Source organism: Phyllostomus discolor, chromosome 15, assembly GCF_004126475.2.
Source record: "Phyllostomus discolor isolate MPI-MPIP mPhyDis1 chromosome 15, mPhyDis1.pri.v3, whole genome shotgun sequence".
Lineage (NCBI taxonomy): Eukaryota > Metazoa > Chordata > Mammalia > Chiroptera > Phyllostomidae > Phyllostomus > Phyllostomus discolor.
In genome coordinates, this window is record NC_040917.2 from 24,501,554 (window position 1) to 24,521,472 (window position 19,919).

The window sequence follows — 19,919 nt, forward strand, 5'->3', positions numbered from 1 at the left end:
TCTCCCCGCCCCCCCCCCCCCTTGGCTGCAAGATCCTCGGTGTTTAAAGTCGCCCCGGACTCACAGACGAGAGCAGTGTGCACTGCGGGCTGGAGCGGCCCCAGCTTTGCAGAGTCCTCCCGGCGGGCCCAGCCCCGAACCGTTTGGAAGAGGGGAGGTGGCGCTGTGAGCAGACGCCCATCCCAGCGCCCCGCATGTCTTCCATCTTCCCGAGGCCGACGTGGCACCTGGGCACCTGGATGTCACCCACCAGTGACAATAGGAATAGCTCCTTCTGAGGTCACCTCAGAGGAGGTGCAGGGTAGAGACCTTCATCAGTGAAACGCTGGGAGAAAGCATTTCCACCTCTGTTTGCTTTTTAGAACAAGAACAGGGCCAGCGGCACAACTGGGTCTATACACCAGGGCTGCAATGACAAGATGTCAAAGTCATAGATTTCACACGGGTGGCTGGACGCCACCCTTTATCACCTGCACGTGGGGAAGCGGATTCGAGTCCAGTCAGTAAAATACAAGCCCCGGAGTTGGGGCCGGGGCACAGCTGACATTGTGTGGCGGAGCCTGGTGACTGACCTGGCACTCGCTGCTGCCTGGGACACAACCCGGGCGGGCATGGCGGCCACGTGGGGGACGTCGGACACTTCAGCTCTGTTTGATGCCTCAACAGTTACGCACGCGTGTCAGAGGGATGACGCCGGGGGTACGAGGAACAAGTGAACGGTGGGTCAGTGCAAAGTTGCGTCTAGTGTGGCCTCACAACTGCTGAAGATTATGCGGCGTGCGCTGCAAGTTTGGGGTGCGGGGGGCCTCGTTACAGGCAGCCGTTGTTGCAGAGGCCGGCGTCGTGGCTGACTTACCAAGGGGCTCATGTGCATGGAGACTTGGCCCAAATAGTTTTCGGATCGGTTGGCCATAAATCCTCAGTAAAATAAGCTCAGTGTTCTCAGCATCTCTATTGGCTTTTTGATCATTTTTACGGCTTTCCGTCGGCTGGTTCAATTACCCTTATGTGCTCCTAGAGCTCTTCTGACTCAGGTTAAATCAGCGCAAACCGATGGGCCTTCATTACTTTGGCAACTGGTTTTGATTTGGGGGCGATAAATACCAAGGGCCAGGCTAGGCTGCCTTTTGCCAGAGGGACACATGATAAGCCACAAGGATGCCGGGAATCGGGGCTCTTTTTCCCGCATCCTGGGAGGACAAATGAACAGCAGCTTTGCCCCCCTAGGGAAAGTTGGAAAGCCCTGGCTGTTGGGGCTCAGAGGACTGAGCGCCAGCCTGTGAACCAAAGGGTCACTGGTTCGAATCCCAGTCAAGGCACATGCCTGGGTTGCGGGCCAGGTCCCCAGAAGGGAGGGCACGAGAGGCAACCACACATGGACGTTTCTCTCCCTCTCTTTCTCCCTCCCTTCCCTTCTAAAATTAACAAATAAAATCTTAAAAAAAAAAAAAGAAAGCTGGAAAGAAGAAAGGCATCCGAGCACACAAAGCACCGAGGTATGGCTTTTAGGTCAAGGACAGTGGAGACCCCAGGTCATGGGGAGGTCCGTGAACACCCACTGCATGCGTGCCTGGCGCTGTCGGGTGGGGCTGGGGCCAGATCTGTGAGGAAACCGATGTGGGACGTGGCCCGGGACTACCCCGGCCCCCGGTGGGCGGATAAGACCGTCCTGCCGGTGAGCGTCCTTGGCGGTAACCGCGTGGAGGACACGGGGTTCGGCGAGGCCCGGGACGGCCGCCGCGGAAGGGACAGCCGCCGTGGAAGGGACAGCCGGGGCAGCCGGCTCCACAGACGTGAAGTCCAGAGGGATTATTTTCATCACAACACACTTTAAAATTACCTAACTTCTCGGTGGGGGGAATTGAGGCCTAAAACAATTTCAAAAAGCAGTCCAGTGAACACACATCCACCCTTCCCCCAGCTTCCCTGGTCTCCCGACACTTGGCTGCCTTGTGTACCTCCCCGCACACACAGTTTTCGCTGTATCTTTAGACAGTAGGCTGCAGACATCATAACACTTTACCACGAAATATTTCAGCAAGTATCTCCCAAGAAAAAGGACTTTCTTCCAAAACCACAATGCTAGTGTCAAGGAATGTATAATCCCATGTACTATCCACGGTTAGATTTCCCCCAGTGTCCCTACCGTGTCCTTCATGGGTATTTTGTCATTCTAAGATACAAACAGTTGCATTTAGTTGTTAGTCATCAGGGGCCTTTAGAATCATTTAATCCTGAAATTCCCCCTGAACTTTTGTTTCCTGGCATTCTCTCACCTTTGAAATTATCCTTAAAAGTAACAGGCTTCCTTACTGATCACCTCCTAAGCTCTACAGACTGCGGCAGCGACTGGGCTCAAAGACAACCCCAGACCCCTTTGTGTCGGGTCCGCAGAGGAGGCTCGGGGCAGAAAGAGGAAGCGAATGTGGCGAGGAAGCCGGGGCGATCCCGACAAGGGGTGCAGGCCCCACGGAGCCGGAGAGACCCGGGGGGACCAGCCATGGGATCACCCCCGCAGTTCTGGTCTTTGCTTCAGGGAGGGGCCGGGACGGCTTCCCGGAATGACGCGGGGTGGGTTCCATGTTCCCATGGAAAGTTCCAGCAATTCACTGGGAAGATGCTTCAACGACTCAGGTGTGCAGGGGAGGGGCTCATCACCCAGCACGTGGAGGCGGACTCGGGACAAGAGGGGCCACGGGACCGCTCTCCTTGATCCGAAACACGGACTGTTCCTCTGTCTCTTTCTCTTTTTTAAAAAAAAAAAATTTGTGGCAGGAAGTTAGAGAGACATCCTCATTTTGCTTTAGCTATACAGAGGGAAGGTAAATATTATAGTTGGCCTTAAAAAAAACCACAACCTCTTTGATTTTTCCCTTAATCACTCATTCTCACAATAGTACAAAGTGGCCTTAACTGCTTGTGTAACACACACACACACACACACACACCTTGAGTACAGAGACTCACACACAGGGCGGGGCAAAAGTAGGTTTACCGCTGTGAGTACACGAGGCACAGGATTTATTCTTGCATTGTGATTCATTTCGATTGTGTTATTTTCTGCACAGAGAGCTGTAAACATATGCTTGCCCCTCCCCCCCCCATGCGTGGTAACTTCCCACCTCGGACCGTCTGTGCCCGTTTCCACGGAACGGATGAGGCCGCAGTGTAAGGAGCATCTGGAGTCGCCTGCGCCCCCCCCCCAGTGGTCCCCAGGAGCCTATTTTAACCCCCACACCGACCGCCAGGGTTGAGCCGCAGACAGACCCTCTCCCAGGCCTGAGACAGGAAGCACAGCTCCGGTCCTCGACCGACCGCCTCGCCCGGATCGCGGCTTCCGTCCTGCACCCGCCTCACGGGGCAAAGCGGGGTGGAGCCCCTCAGAACCCCGCGAGGCTTCGGAGCCTCTCCAGACGTCTGCTGCGTGGGCTGCTCCGCCCTTCCTCTGACCCCGCCAGCAGCCCTGAGTGCTCTGCCGTGGGCACACGCCGGTGCGGGGGACAGAGACGGTCTCATTGCTCTCTTCTTCCTAGGTAAGGCAGCCCATCTGCGTTTCCAAAGACAGAGGCAGTGGCTGGTGCAGTGAGTGGGAAACGCTGGATTCTGACGGGATCGCAGGAACTCTGGTGGCTCTGGGGAGGCGGGGAGGCACCTCTAGCCTATTCTCTGTCTGAACGCAGAGATGTCCAGCAAGCAGGGGTGTGCCACGTGACCTCTCCCTCCTCTCCGTGGGGGTGGACACTCCCCACACGCTCAGCCAGGAGAACAGCCACCCACCCCCAGAGGTGACAGGTTGCTGGACGGAGCGAGTCAACAATCAGGGACGAGAACGCACGCTCCCCAAGGCCCCTGGAGAACACCCAGGGTTTCTGCTGGCCGGCTCCCATCTGCCCTTTGGAGCCCCGGGCTTTGGGCCTTTCAAGGCCAAGTCCACGGCTCCTCTCACTCTTCCCAGCCCACGGCTATCTCTCGGATGAAAGATGTCGTGACTCCCAGGGGTGGCCGCACTGTGTGGCCGCAGAGCCTGCCCTCCAGCTGTGCTCGACCGTGTTTCCCAAAGGGCACTGAGTGGGGGGGGCGGGGGGACAGGGACTCTCTCTGCTTTCCTCCCAGAGTGCCCGGGACCCGGCTGACGGCGTCGCTGCGGCCCAGAGTTTTTACGGTAAATGTGGAAGTGGAGAGGGTCTGAAAGCTCACCGAGAAGGTGAGCTAGTTCACTGGCGCTTTCTCTCTGGCAGGGGTATTTCTCTGAGGACCAGTTAAGAAGTTCCAAGGGCCGCTGCGTGCCGCCTTTTGCATTTCTGTGCCTGTAAATCACGGCTTTGGGGCGCCCACAGCTTCGCACACGCGTGCGGTCTGCACCGAACGGGCGCCAGGCCCCGCCCCGCGCGGCCTCCCTTCCTGGGCGTCCGGTTCAGCGTCCAGCTCGTGTGTCTCTACAGCCGTTCCACTCTCTCGGCGAGTCCGGACCCACGTGGGGACGGTGGGGACAGCCTGCGAGGCCGGGCCGGGGGAGGGGAGGTCTCCATGCCTCCGCGGGCTGGAGGGGTTTCCCACGGGAACCGCCCACGGGAGTTGACTTCGCTTCCCTTCTCGAACAGGGCCACGGCGCCCCTCCTTCCCGCCCTGAGCCAGGGCCCTCGGCAAGGAGGCGGGGGTTGGGAACAGCAGGCTTCTGCCTGTGCGGTGCCTGTGTGGGGTGTTTCAGAAACACCCCTGTGGGCTCGCCCCTGCTTTCACTGCCGCTCACGCGACCTCTGTCCCGGGCAGGAAGGCCCGGTCACTAGGCAGTAGGTAGTTCACGCCGCCCTTGGCCGCACTCGACCTCCCGTGCCAGGGCCGCGGTCACGGCCACGCGAGCTGGGAGTGGCCAGCCCCACTTCCTTCCCCGCCCTGGCCTCTGCGCCGCGCCGAGTGGAACCGGCGCCCCCTGGTGTCATTCCAGAGCAGCTCCTCCGTCGCAAGCCCTGCCCTTTGCTCTGTCGCTCACTTCGCCATCGTCTCCATCCCTGCAGGTGGCCCGTGGCTTGGCCACGCCCGTTTTCACCGCCATTGGCTCGGGGACAGCAGCCTTGCTGTCGGTCCTCTTTCTGGCAGCTGTTGCGTCCCTGTGGCTCCCGCAGGAGGGCCACCCAGGGCACCTAGAGCCCGAGCCGGCAGGGAGAGGAGGGCTCCCGAGTGGAACTGCGGCACCTGGGGCCAGCGTCGGCGACGGAGAGGCCGATCTAGGGGCCTCCGGTCTCCTCAGGAGGCCCACGCCCTGTGACGTGACGGCTGGACCCGAGCACGTGTCTGACCCGCCTGCAGGGCTCCTTCCACGCCCGGGGGTGCAGCGGCACCGCGGGAAGGACGCTGGGGACCGCCCGGAAGACTTGCGTGGACGGTCAACCCGACACCGCTGATCCATCGTAGTCCATCAGCCGACACAGAGCAGTGTTTTGTGCCGGTGATGTCTGCCTCGCACGTAGTAAAACTACCTTCCGGGGACGATGTCTTCCAGGGGACGCCCCCGTGACTGTCACTCACAGCCTCCACTTCTCACAACCTGGGGACACCTTCTTTGCCCATGAGTGGCAACTGCGTTTTTTTACACAGAAACGACAGGGAAAATGGAGCACATTTCTCCCTCTTCCCACCAAGGGGTGAGGGGCTTCAGCTGCACGCCTGTGACGAGACGTGGGCCATGTCCCTCGGTCACGGATGCAAGAGACCCCTGGCAGGGCTGTGCTTCCAAAGCGACCCAGCGTCAACAGGGAAAGTTGGGATGCAGTCGCTCCCCTTCCCGGTATTGTTTGCATTGTGTGGCACTGCCCATGACAGAAGTGACCTGTAGGGGCGCGTGAAGAACCTTCCTGGGAATTGGGTCTTTTAACTCGAGCATCCCAAGCATTACGTTAGTCCTTGCTCTTTACACAGGGCTAAGGTCACAATACGTCTCTCAACAGAAAACAAGATGAAAGGGGAAACTGGGAGTCTCGAATCTATAAGGCCACGCTCTTCCCTTCCGACTGCTTTGCGCTGAGTCTGCATCAAATGGCGCCACTCTCTGGAGAACCCCAACGAGGCGCGGCTCTCCCAGTGGGGTGGGTGCGAGGTTACCTGTGCGTCTGGGGAGAGAACGCTGGGCCTTCGACTGACAGAGTTTTTTTTCTCCAAAGATCTGGCTACAATCCTCTCTATTTTAAATGCACATAGCATGTTAAGTGGTATGTGAATGAACATTAAAATATGCATTATGGTAAGTGAAATAAGCCAAGCGGCGAAAGACAAATACCGTACGATCTCACCTCTAAGTGGAACCTAATCAACACAACAAACGACACTTCCTGGAAGAGACAGGGGAGGGAGACACCAACTAGGGGAATACTGGGCTGGTGACATTTAACATGGTGACAAAGTTAAAAACAAACAAACAAACAAAACAGCGTTCGGTGTGCAAGCCGGGGCACCCAAGACAAACCACAGAAGAAGGTGCAAGTCATGAGGCGGGAAGTCCGACGTCGGGGGACACGTTCTTCAGCTGACCTCCTGTACGCAGGTGACACCTTGACCTGCCTGACAAGGCACCAAAGGTCAACTCCGGCCGGGACTGTCTCAAGTAATTTAAACCCAAATGAGCTGTGAACGGCCCCTCCATTTTTTCCCGCCCGGCGGACAGCTCCAGACCACGGCCTGGGTGCGGAGAGCCGTCCCTGAGCAAACCCAGTGTCAGCTGCCAGTGTACGTTCCTCGGTGTGAAACGCCCAACACACAGCGGCCCCGACGGCGAGCTAACACTGCACCTCACTCTCCGGCAGCGGTGCGTAAAGAGAGAGACTGTGCTTGAAGGCAAAGTGTCACCTCTACTTGCCTGGTGGCCAACCATTTAAATTACCCTTTGGTCCGTGGATCCCTTAAAAGTACGTGTGATAATACCGTCACCCGAGAACCTTACCCACAATCCACGCAGAAAGGACGGCAGGGCTAACTTCCTCCCGGATGCCGGCTTGCACGTCTTTCCGGGACGAGGTTCTGCTTTCGAGGGGACGGGTCACGGGAGGGTAGGCTGGCTGTGCCGGCGTGGAAACCGCATTCACATGCGCACACGGAAATCCGCTGTTTACTGATTTCCCCCTCCGATTCCCCACAGAACAGCTCAGAGCAAACACGTGCTAACTGTTTGTTTCAGCTGCCGGCGAGACTGGGTCTCGGGAAGGGGTCAGGTAAGTGGACAGTCACGAAACCAGGGGGTGACCGCGGAGGGAGGAATTCTCCTGGAGCTGTGGGACCCTACTGAGCAGACACGGGTTACAGCGGAGCTATAATTTCTGGAATTGAACTTCACTCCCCTCTGCACACCCAGGAAACGGCTGACCTCTCCACCCCGGGTTCTTCACGTCTGTCTCCCGCACACGGGGACCACTCTGTCCTTCCGCCTCAAACGTGCTTGTGTCAACAGGGGTCTGACCTTCCCTCCAGCCCGGGCCCCCGCAGCTCCCGGGTGAGAAGGTCGCCCTTCCAGTCCCGGGAGCTCTGCTCACGCACTTGACCGTGTCTCCTCCCCGCCCTCGGCTCCCTACAGGGAGGCCCTCAGTGCGGCTGGTGAACTTGGGTAACAGTCCTGTTCTGACACAGTTAGATGCCCCGTTCCCCTCACGAGTGTAGGAGCCTCAGGAAGCTGGTTGACCGGACCCGCCGGGGAGACCGTAGGCTTGCGTTGGCCAGGACGCAAAGCGGAGGCGGAGACGGGAAGGTCCCGCCATGGGCCACCTAGAGAACCCACCCCAGGGGACAGCTGCCCAGCTGCAGAAGAAGAGCCACCACCACACGGAGCGTTGATCACAACCAACTTTATTTCACAACTGTGTTGTTGGGCACTTCATGGGAACGGGTCGTCCGTCTACTATTGATTTTTGCATATTTTAAGGAAGCCCCCCAGGCGATCCCGGTGTCTGCAGTGTTCTCCCGGTAGCGCTCAGTGGCAGCAGCGATTCTGCCGAAACCTCGGGGATGCGGGAACCCAGGGGGCTGGTCTCAACGCCAGCGACGGCTTGACAGACACCCGTCTGCGGCCGTGGGGAAGGCTCGGTCCTTTCCTTTCACACAGTTATCCCTTTACAGCCAGAGGCAAACTCTGGGGAAGTTCCACGCGGAACCTCTCCCGTACCTTTTGTGTAAAAGATTGAGGCATTTCACGCGGTGGGTTTCACACACGTTTCGCGTCTCTGCTGTCTTAGGCGGTGCTCAGGGCACTGGTCCCAGCAGATTCGGGAGCCCCGTGCCCGGCACCTGCTCGCCCCACAGCTCTCGGAGCCACCGGGAGGAGGTGGGGCCCCGCCCCGCGGGGGGCTGACTTCGAGCACGCGCCGAGCTCCCACGCTGCACCCCGCCGCCCACCGGCGGGGCGTCTGTTCCGGCCCCTCGATGGCCCTTGCCGAGGGACACGAACGGATGTTCTCGTCAAGAGCCGAAACGGCACAGAGACGAAGAACCTCCGAGGTTTCTCACAGCAAAGAGGTAATCATTTGTGATTCTACAGATGACACACGATCGCACAGTTCCAAGTTCCTTCACTTGACTAAACACTGGTTTGAAAAAACAAAATGAAACAAAACACCTAGCTTTCCAGTTATAAAGCATCCAGTGATCATTACAGTTCAGTACCTTGTTCTATTTTTTATTTTTGGTATGTTTGCATATTGCATCCAGAGCTACCGATTTTCCCACAGTGCTTTTCTGCCTGCTTCAAGTATCATTAACGGTAGAGACCTACAGAAGCTATGAGGTTAAACAAACTGTACATTATACAAAAATTAACTTCCTTTACAGAGGGTCGAGGGTGTTGGCAATGCCCTGTGGCAATCCTACCAAAGGTTCGTCCCAAAGGCTATTCCGGTCTGTGACGCGCCCCTGACCTTGGTGAGACTTGGTTACACGGAATCAGCTCGTTGCACTATATACATACATTTCCTTTAAAGTAACAATATTGTTAACACTAACCTAAGGTTCAGGATTTTCTTATTGCATATTTATTGTTGCTGAGGCAGTTAGTTATAATGCAGTCTCCATGATCATTTTAAATAAACAACAAAGACATTTCTCCTGCCGACGGTACAGAGACTGTTTTGCTTTCTAAAATCACCTAGAACGTTGCTACATACAGCTCAGCACAAACACTGAGAAGCGTGATGACCTTAAGGCGCCTGCTGGAGAAGGTGTGCATCTCCGTCCGAACTACATTACGCGGGAAAAAAATATTGCACAGAATCCTATTATTTTCCAAATAAAATATGCTTCTGTCTAAATATACATAACTCCCTATCTTGACCAAACCGAAATTCGAACTGGTTTGGTCCAGACCATTCTGCCCCTGCAAGACACTTGAAGAAACAGACACCGAGAAGCGACCGGGCGGGATGGGGCGGGAAAGGGTGGGAAGGTGTATGAGTCTGGACGGCGCCTGGGAGAACCGGCCCGGCACTGGGAAGCGTCTCGGAGGAGCCGGACTTGGGTATCCGTCTGACGTTCCTCAACTTCCACTCTGGCTCCCAGGTATCTGCCCAGAATCCCAGTCTCACATGCTAAACACAAATGGAATTCACGTCGGGGAATTGACTCGTGAAAATAGTTTTTTTTCCCTGAAAATCCAGCTTTTCTAGAGAAGGGGGAGGAAGCTCTGCGGATGCTGAGAAGATTCACAGTGTTCTCCTGTCTGCTTCTCCACCTCATTAAGAAACGCTCTCTCTTAGCATCCCTGGGTCCTCTTATCAGGGCCTCAGCACGAAATGACGGCACCGTCCCATCCAGTTCTCCTTCCGAAGGGAGGGGGCCGGCCGTGGAGAAGGCTGTTAGCCAGACAGAGGCGCCACCAGTAGCCTCACACGAGGGAAGGGGCCGGGGGCGGGGGGCGGGGGCCACAGAGGGACCCTGCCCCAGCCCAGCTCCCAGCCCCGCGCGGCCTGGTTTGGGGACAGCTCGGAAGTGCAGGCGGAGACGCTCAAAACAGGCCTCGCGGTGTCTGTCTCTGGGTCTGCCCTTGACGAGCAGGTTTCTTAGATAGCAGCATTATTACAGATACTTCATACAATTACACAGGGAGTCAACGAACTGGGAAATGGCACTGTGGTTCTGCACTTAGAGCTTGTTTTAGGTAAAGCAGCTTCAAAAGACTGATTTGGTAGTAGAATCTTGGGTTAATAACGTCTAAGCAGGATCTATTATTATTATTATTATTATCATCACTATTATTGATGTTTGCAATTCCTTCTCCTCTTAATGGGTTCCTTCGCAGTGGGAACACGTCACTTACTTCATTTTCCCACGTCCCCAGTGACTGTGCCTGGCCTGTGACCAGCACAAGGAGTCAATAAATAAATGAGTCACTACTTTGTAACCAGAGGAGTAGCCACGCCATGGTTGGGTGCCTCTCTACACCATGCCGGGGGAGGTAAACTTCGGGGAACACTACTCAACAGAACTTTCCCTCTACACAGCAACAGCCCCTAAAACCACCCGCCCCCCTTCCATCCACCTGAAATGCCCGGGGCGGGACGCCGGAGGGTGAAGGGTGGACGCCAGGGTGGGCCTCGGGGACAGCCCAGGGCCGCGGGAAGGCCGCCACGTGCCGGAGCCAAAGGTGTTGCCCCTTCACACGAGCCCGCGACAGAACAGGTGCGATGTCTTCGGGGGGAAAAAAGTCCCAGCGGCAGGGGAACTGGGGAACCTTTGGTCTGGTGGTGGCAGGTCACATGAGCCTCGAGGAAAAGAGCCTTTTGTGGATTCCAGGTGGGACCCCGGCCTCGCTCACCGCCCTCTCCCTCCGCCCACCAGACGCCCCACGGGAAGCTGCTTCCCACCAGGCTCGGGGGGGGGGGGGGCGGTTAAGGCAGAAGGGACACCCAGGAGTCCTGGGGGCTCCCGGACGGGATCCTGGAACAGCAAACGGACGACATCGTATGGGGAAACTGAGGAAACATGAAAGCAGCGTGGGCCATCAATACTGACTCCCGAGGACGTGAGCCTCGGCCCGGGGACGGCGTGGGCGGGGAGGGGCACGCGGGGACCCCCCGGGCTTTCCTCACGGTCCCCTGTGAGTCGGCAACTCCCAAAATACAAAGGCAACCGCTTTAAAGGTGACTCTGAGATGACGTAAGCCACTTGGGTCATTATCAGTTGAGGAAAAGGACTCCCAGGGTTTTCGTTCTGTTTTGTTCTTGTTGCAAATCGGGGCAGTTTATGTGGCCTTTGGCTTCCTGGGGGCGGGCTCCAGCGAGAGCAGGGAAACGGCTCGAGCCCCATGCACCCGGCGTCGTTAACATCCCAAGGTCACCACGCAGGTCACCGAGGGAAGGCGGGGGCTGGCGTGCTTTCTGGAAGGAACGCAGGGCGGCAGCGTCCCCACGAGAGTTTCCTCACGGAACAACGCAACGAACTCTGTCCCTGATCCAGCGACCGGGAACGGCATCGCCGCCCTGCAGGACACGGTCACCGGTCCTTAACCTTTAGAGTCCACGAGTGGCTCCATAAATTACTTAAGTTTGCTTAGTAGAGGCGTAAGATTAAGGCAGTTAGTGGGTCACGAGTTCCAGCATTCCAAGGGTAGCTCCGTCCAGTTTTGAGATCTCGACCAGTTCGCGCTCAGCCAGGCTGGTCTGGGGCAATGACGGGTCGTGCGGCGGCCGCGCACAGACGCACACGCAGGTGAAGTGAAGTGAACGGCGTTCAGCACCAATACTGCGCGACCTCACGTTCGACAGACACGTCCGCACACACCCGGTACCTGATTTAAAGCACAGCAGAACCGGCTCGCGCTTAGAAAACCAGCGAGCAGTGTATATGCCCGCGGGACCCATGCGATCGCTCCAGCGGAAGGTGGGTAGGTGCTGGACGGCAGCCAGAGCTGTCGTCCCTACAAATAGCAGTTTGCTGTGCCGATCACGGGGAGCCCTAGGGCGTCCCCCCAGGAGCTTGGATGCAAGGGGCCGACCCTTCGCCGTCGCCTTAGGCTTGGTTCCCACTTGGGCTCTCCTCCGAGCAGGGCAAGTCCGGTCGGAAGGGGGAGTTCCTGCGGCACAAAGGCACGACCTCACGGAGCAGCCCGGCGCCCTCCGCGGGCTCCTCGGCCTCGCTCCCTCCCTTTTCCCAAGGGACGGACGTGGACGGGCGTCGCCCGAGGTCGGGCACCGGCAGGTCCCCTGAGGTCCGGCGTAGTGTTTCCGTGTCTTCCGGTGCCCCCTCCCCGGTGGGGGACGCGGCGGCGGGAGGAGCCCGCCGGGAGTCCGGTTCTGCAGGGGGCTCCGCCGGTCCTGCCGCCGCCACACGACAGCCCTCGGGGGTCTCGGGGGGCAGCCCGGCCCTGCTGTCCTCCGCCAGGCTGAGCAGCGACTGTCTCGCGCCGCCGGAGGACACGCGCTTCCTCGGGGAGGGAGGCAGGTGCTTGCCGCGCAGGGCGCTGTCGTCCTGCCCCAGGTGCCACTGGGTCTGGTCCCCGGACCCCCCGTCGAGCAGGGCCAGGCTGTTCTCGCTCGGGACGCTGGGTTTGCTCTGCAAGAGGAGACAACGCATTCAGAAAGCTTTCAGTGAAACTGTCGCATTACTTTAGCAATTACTTTTTTCCCTTCTTGAAATCAGCACTAACATCTTCACGGCCGGGATGGGAAGGTCCTTCCAGGGCGGACACAGAGCAGAGGGTGATTCCTGACCAGGGACGAGATGTGACCACGTGGCCCCCTCGCCCTTGTGACGGCCCCCTGTGACAGGCTGGCCACCCCGTGAGCGGGGGCGGGCCGTGCTGCAAGGGAGCCTGCTGCCCCGTGGGTGGCGGGGTGCTTGGGAAGCCACCGTGGGGCTCGGTGCGGGGGCGGGGGGGCCCTTGAAACATGACACGGGACTGCCTTTGGAGGCAGAGACTGCACTTCTGGTTTTTTTTTAAATTTTATTTATTTACTTTCAGAGAGGGAAGGGAGGGGGGGAGAGAGAGAGAGAGAGAGAGAGAGAGAAACATCAATGTGAGGTTGCTGGGGGCCGTGGCCTGCAACCCAGGCTTGTGCCCTGACTGGGAACCGAACCTGAGACACTTTGGTTCGCAGCAGGGACTGCACTTCTGGGTGTGGATCCGAAGGAAACAGAACCGCCACCTTGAAGGTGCAGCGGCAGATTCTCAGGGGCGTGGCCACAGTGGCGGCCTACGTGTCCCCAGTGCACGAGCAGACAGAGAAAGGGTGGCACAGACACACGATGGACTGTCACTCAGCCGTACAAAGAGGAAAGCTCTGCCCTTGGCGACAAGGCGGATAAACCTGGAATAAGTGCCAGAAGCCGGATGCGCATGCCCAGGGCTTGCACGTGGAATAAGGGAGACTCCTGGGAGCACGGGGGCGACGTGGTGGCTGCCGGGGTGGGGGGTGGGGGGTGGGGGCTGGGGGGGGACGGCGTGCAGGAGAAATGGGGAGATGCTGGCCCACAGGCAGAGAGTGTCAGTCACGCCCCGGAACCACTCCCGGAGACCGGGCAGTGGTGGCTACGGTCACCGACACCTCACTCGGAATTCACCAACAGGGTGAATCCGAACTGCTCTGACCTCCAAAAAGAAAAAAAAAGGAAAAGGAAACGGCTAACTACGTTAGGTGACCGACATGCTGATTAGCTTGACTGTGGCTGCCACAAGGTAAAATGCCTCCGGTAAATAGATGCAATTTCCATGTGTGAATGATTCTTCAGTAAAGCTAGAAATAAAGTAAAACGAAAAGGATTTGCCAGAAAAAAAAAACAACCCACAAAACACACACAGCCAACTAGAGTACTAATCCACACCGAGCTCTGGAATTCCTGACGATCACATTTCTACCTTCGCTGTTTTTAAAGCACTCGGTTCAGTATTGCCGACAACTTTTGAAGCAACACAATACAAAATTACTTGCGCTAGTACCTTAAAAAAATTTTAAGATCAAGGAAATATCGAGGGGAAAGGGGGGACACCTCACGTCTAAAAAATTCCGCAGGGAAGACATCTCTACAACCAGACTGTCAGGAAAGGTTCCTGCTTGACAAAAAAAGTTCCAACTAACGACCATCACCAGCAGAACCGGGTAAACAGAAGGGGGAAGCCCCGGACGTTTGCTATAAGACATACTTCCTAATGATTAAGTTTTGTCCTAGGTTTGAAGTCCTGACACCTTCCCGTTAGCGGCTCAACACTCCCACAGACTAAGAGAGCCGCGCAGGCGCCAGCCCCGCGACCGCAGCAGGGGAAGCGCGCGTTCCCGCCGCCCCGCCGGCAGGCGCGCACTCACCGTGGCCTTGTAGTCCAGGTTGTCCATGGACCGGAAGAAGTCCAGGCTCTTGGCGGCCGCCAGCTTCCCCTGGTCGGAGCTGTGCGTGCTCAGCGTGTCCAGGATCTCCCCCAGCAGGTCCATCTCCCCCGAGCAGGCCGTCTGCACGCCCGTCTCCGCCGAGTCGTCGCTCTCGTAGAAGTCCGCGGGCGCTTCCTCGCCGTCCTCGGACGACAGCCTAGGGACACGAGATGCGCGCTGGCGGCTGCGCCATCGCACCTGCCGCGCGCGCGCAGCGCTCCCCGCCCCCGTGGAAGCGCTACTGCCGCGGAGCCACACGGAGAGGGTGACGGGGTCCCTCGCAGTGACGTCCCTCCCGCTCACTGCGGGAAACGGCGCCTGTCTGCTTTGCGCGCAAACAGACGCTAAGTCCACGCACGGCGCCTGAATCCGTGGGGAAGCAGAGGCGGGGCCTCCATGCAGCCGGAGCCCTGGGATCTGGGACGTTAGCCTCAGATGCAGGAGACCGCACCCTCGGAACACTCGCTACGGTCAGGGTCACCTCCAAGGTGTTCATATGGTCTCCTCGCCTTTACTGGTTCACTGGGCTTACAGAACAACGCTCATCCCTTCCATATCCAGAGATACATTTAATAAAGAAGAATAATGTCTGTCTGCCATCACCATGTGCCTTCAAGTTGTTAAGAAGTTAAATATACACTGTTATTACTTCCCCTGCTTTGTAATACAATCCCCCTGGAACACTTCCCCTGTCCGAGTGCACCAGAGACCTCGGTCTCTCCGCACCGGCCTCGTCCGTCTGGATGGCCAGTGCACCCGCTTTGCCTGAGGCTGCACCCGCCCCTCCGGGGGAGGGCAGGGTCTGACTTGGGGGGCGGGGCTACTCCCCTTTCACCGCGGCACAGACGCTCTGCGGTTCTGATCGTGGCCCAAGGACGAGAGAGGTCAGGTTTTGTTTTGTTTTCTTGGAAAACCACTTTTTTTCTTTGTCTCGGGTTTTTTTTTCCCCAGCTCATTGTCTGCTTGTAGCTCTATCTCTTCACCTTTTTCAGAGTCACCCTTCTAAGAAAAGCATCTGTCCCCAAACTCGGGCCCTATGCTGCGTGCTGCCCGTCTCAAGATTCGCCCCCCAGGAGCTGGCCCCTTGTGGTGAAGGCGGGTACCGGCGGAATCCGATCCGGCAGGGCACGCTCGGAACTGCCCCTCTGCCTCCCACCCGGCCTGCATGAGGCCGCCCCCCCCCCCCCCCCAGAACCCCGGGACCCAGTACTGACTTGCTGGTGCGGTCCGAGTCTGCATCCGCGTCGTCATACACGGGGCCGTCGAGGCTCTTGCGGGTCCTCCTCACGCGTGTCTGGGGGAGGAAGGACAAGGGATCATTGTCCTGACGTCAGTCTCTTTCCCAACGTTTGCGGGGGCCGTTTGAGTTGGCCGGGAAGACTTTTAGGAGCAGTCCGCGTTCAGTGGGGCTGAATGTTGCCCAACACCCTGACACGCTGGGCAGGAAGGAGGGAGGGGATGGGGCGACTGGTCTCAACATTCATTCGACCTCAGAGCAATGAGCCAGAAACACGCTGCCGGGCTGGACCTGCAAGCACACAAGCGCCCAGGCCCTGGGTCGGGAATGCAGGACCTACAGCCGATGTGACCGACATCCGGGAGACAGAGAGAAGTGGCAGCTTGTGTAACGACAGTACCCTCGGCTTGCGTGACCCCGATCGCGCCGCGTTCCCGTCTCGGGGGCCCCGGGACCCAGGCGCACGGCTCTCGGGGGAAATAAGGGGTGGCTCCCACCGTGCCCACAACAGGCGACTCGGGGCGAACAGAACTGGTCACCCCTCTGCAAACAGAAGTGTCTCTGGGCAGTGGCTAGCACGTCAGCTCAGACCACAGACGACGTGTGTGTGTCCTTCGGGGTGGGGACACGAGTCCCTCCCAGCACCTCTGCACCAGGGGCTGCAGGGCCCAGACCCCGCATGACCGGAGCCTGCGGCCAAACGAGGCAGAGGCTGAACTAAAAACAACCGCCCAAGAGAAGAGTCACCTCAGCGCACGCGACACAGATGAGAACACGGACGATCTCCTTTCTAGACGATTCTGGGGAGGGCTGCGGACCCTCTCGTCTGCCCCAGCAGGACGGTAACAAACAGAGTGGGGTCCGTGCACACACCGTGTGTGTGTTCAGGAAAAACAAATGCACGGCCGACAGGAATCTCAGCGCACTGAGCTCGCGCCGGGGAGTTTCCGAGAGTCAGTACACACGTCCGTCCGTCCGTCCCCCGCCCGTCCCCCGACTGTCACCCGCCCGTCACGAGTGACAGACGACCGCTCCCTGGAAGAGGCACCAGGGCGGGCTCCACAGGGCCCGAGTTTGGGGACAGATGCTTTTCTTAGAAGGGTGACTCTGAAACAGGTGAAGAGATAGGGCTACACGCAGATAAGGAGCTAGGAAAAAAACCCCGAGACAAAGAAAAAAAAGTGGTTTTCCAAGAAAACAAAACAAAACAAAATAAAATGAAACCTATAAATATTTTTCCAGAGTTCCGTTAAGGGCCGTGACCCCGCCCACACGCCTGGAAACCGAGTGGATGCCCCAGGGACGTCTGCCCCCCACCCCCCACCGACTCTGTGCCCGCCTCCTGCTGCTCCTGGAGCTCTTCTCACTTCCGTGTCTCGAGATGTGTGCGTGGCTTTTCCCACGGACGTTCACGAAGAGGTTCACCAAAAGGGCGGCGAAAGGCTGTTGTTTCCTGTGCCACCTGACCACAGTGCTTGTGTAACGTGTAACAACAGCCAGCCTCCTACAGCGCCGGCCACGGGACGCAGGAGTGTACGGAGCAGCGTTTCTCTCGAGACCCCCGTGGTTCAGGGAACCTTAACAGACGGCAGCACCAGCCTCAGGGCGTCCGCAGGGCTGACCGACGGTCTGGGCACCTGGGGGCATGTGCCCTTCTGTACCCTCATCCCCCAGGTGCCCGTATTTTATAGTTGGCTGATTCTCGCATTGGCGAATGAGCCAACTAAAATGAGGAAGTTATCGTTCTGCCCCTTAATATAAAATCACTCTTTAATGTGGGCAGAAGGCCCGAGCCACGGAACCGTCAAACTCAGCGTCTGGTTTGGCTACGCTGCGTTAGCTGTTTCCTTCCTCTTCACGGGATGAGACAGTGGCGGGTGAGACTGAGCCCCCAAAGGAGCCCGCTCCGCCCGCAGTTCCCGCTTCCGTCACTAGATGGCACACACACCCCAGTGAGGCCAACCGCGGGCAGTTTTCAGTTCCTAAGGGGGCTGGGGTCGGGGGGGAAATACAGGATACAGGCAGAGGAACAGGCAAGTATGATTTTTAGACTTCATAAGATGAAGATGCGTGTATAATTTTTTGAAAGCCAGTCCCCCGGCGCTACTGCCCCCCTTCAGAGTTGGGGTAACTGAGGGCCCCCCGTGTGACTTGGTGGACCCAAAAAGTCCGGAGCAAACCCCCGGGCGTGCGCCTTTTTGAGGCTAGGACAGAAAAAAAATATTTGCATGAAATGATACGAGGATAGACTTAAAAACTCTACTATGCGGAATCATAATGGCAGTGGTTCGCGATCCGGAAAGAGCTTTAAAAGCGTGATGTCATTTTCGTCGGCGGGACCAGAGCACAGAGTCCGGGGACGCACCCACGGGTCACTGGTTGCAGCACGTGGGCCAGACGTTTTATAGGGTTTACTTCCCAAAATAGCTGCTTGACGACAAATTTTGGTGAACATTTCTGCGTTTCACAAAGCAGGGAACCGAAAGCTTAATGAAGAAAAGCGTCTCGGGCCAGACTGGACGGTTCTCCCAGGGCGGGGACTCGAACCCAGCTGTCAGGAATGCGTGTCACTGTAATGGCACCAGATAAACAAGTCCCCAGATGTCTGAGCATTGACCTGAGAAAGGCTTTCTGGAAGGGGCGAGCTTTAGCCTCGTGTTTAGAGCAGGCGGTCGTCACAGAACGGTCCGGAGTGACAGACAGTGAGGGCGAACAGTGGGGCAAAGGGACAAGGGGTGAGCACTCGTCTCCAAAGACCGAAAGACTGGTGCTGGGTCAGAGTCACTGGAAGGAATCCAAAGCTAAGTGTCAGATGAGTCTTCAGTGGCCCAGGACCGTCCAAGGACCCTCGGCCCACGCTCCCGGGCCACTGGGTCTCGTCCCCCTCCTGAGCATTCCCGACTTCACTCCCGGCCGCTGCTGCCCACGGCCAAGAAGGCGAGAAGGGCAGGGCTTCCTCTTCAGAACATTCCTGTCTCAGCACGTCCTTGAGCCCGAGAACCCTATCTTTTAATCCACTTTGCTTCTAACTCCACTTCCATTTAGAATGCAAAAAAAAAAAAAAAAGCCGAGGAAGAATGCCAACTCCCTTCCCAGCGATGATAAAAGGCTCAGCAATCTCAGAAAGACAGCCGCGGCTTCTCCCAGCCGGGAGGGAGCTGAATTCCGCGGGGACCAGCCCCTCCACAGACGGTCGGCACTGACGGGCAGAAGCAGGTCCCACGACATTTGCCACGGGCGCATGACTAACGAGCCAAATATCGACTGTGGAAAATAATTACGGCTGGGTTTCATTCTTCCGATGACCCCACCCATACGCCCAGGGCCCGGCAGAAGTAACAACACTGAGTGTGGTCGGTAGGGCACGTGAATGTCTCGCACGGGATGGACAGCAGTTTGAACGTTTCACCTACGATGTCCCGCAGTGTGCCCGAGTGTGATATTGTTCTGATACGGAATTACATGCCGATGATTTTGTAATTAAGGATTTTCATGTAATAAGAGAGGGGCATTATTTGTGCCGGACCCTGTATAATAACCATAAACGTGCGTGTGTGTGGAGAGAGGCTTGAATAGCGTCCGCATGGAACAGAGCAAGAGCCTTCGCAGAAATTGCAATCGCATGTTGGTTTCAAAAGCATTATCTTACCAATGTCAAGGCCATTCCTACAGGCAATGAGGAAATAGACTTGCGAGGAAAGACCAGTGTTTCACTTAAAAGTTAAAAAAATAAACAACGTCACAATTATTAACAACCACACCTAAAACAAAAACAAAAGAAACTAAACAAACAACTAGAACAGGAACAGACCCACAGAAAGGGAGATCACATGGAGGGTTAGCAACAGGGGAGTGGGAGGGGGAGAGAGGGGAAAAGGTACAGAGAATAAGTAGCATGGATGGTAGGGAAAAAGTAGACAGGGGGAGGGGGCAAGAATAGTATGGGAAATGTAGAAGCTAAAGAATTTATGACACATGGACATGACCTAAAGGGGGGAATGTGGGTGGGAGGGGGTGTGCAGGGTGGAGGGGAATGAAGGGGGGAAATGGGACAACTGTAATAGCAGAATCATAAAATATATTTAAAAAAATAAACAACGTTAATTGGTGCGGGGGCACAGGCTCACTTGAAGTCTTTACACGCTATTCTAATCTTTCTGCTCTGTGCCAGGCACTACGGCGACATGCAGGACACCCCGGTCCAGCTCCAGCTGCAATAAGACTCTGGACGCGCTGGCAGCTGTGGGTCTATTGATCCTCCTGGCAATTTCTCTGTCTTCAGGGACCGAGCGGCGGCGGCAGCGGCGGCGACTTTACAAAGAAAAGACGGGCTTTTCCTTTCATCCGCACCA

At 57.3% G+C, this 19,919-nt stretch overlaps 1 protein-coding gene across 4 annotated transcripts in view; it reads right to left on the reverse strand.

Annotated features, from left to right (window-relative positions):
- Positions 1-11,793: 11,793 nt before the first annotated feature.
- The window catches only part of DENND1B (DENN domain containing 1B), a 143,748-nt gene continuing 135,622 nt past the window's right edge, over positions 11,794-19,919 (reverse strand). For 2 of the 4 annotated variants that reach the window (XM_036016185.1, XM_036016184.1), the window contains 3 exons: positions 15,545-15,624; positions 14,271-14,487; positions 11,869-12,522 (listed from right to left, as the gene is read on the reverse strand). In XM_036016185.1, the coding sequence (XP_035872078.1) occupies positions 11,980-12,522; positions 14,271-14,487; positions 15,545-15,624 (840 nt within the window). In that variant the 3' untranslated portion in view covers positions 11,869-11,979. Of the gene's footprint in view, positions 12,523-14,270; positions 14,488-15,544; positions 15,625-19,919 lie in introns of all 4 variants that reach the window. The other 2 variants (XM_028531258.2, XM_028531257.2) reach the window with 2 other exon arrangements.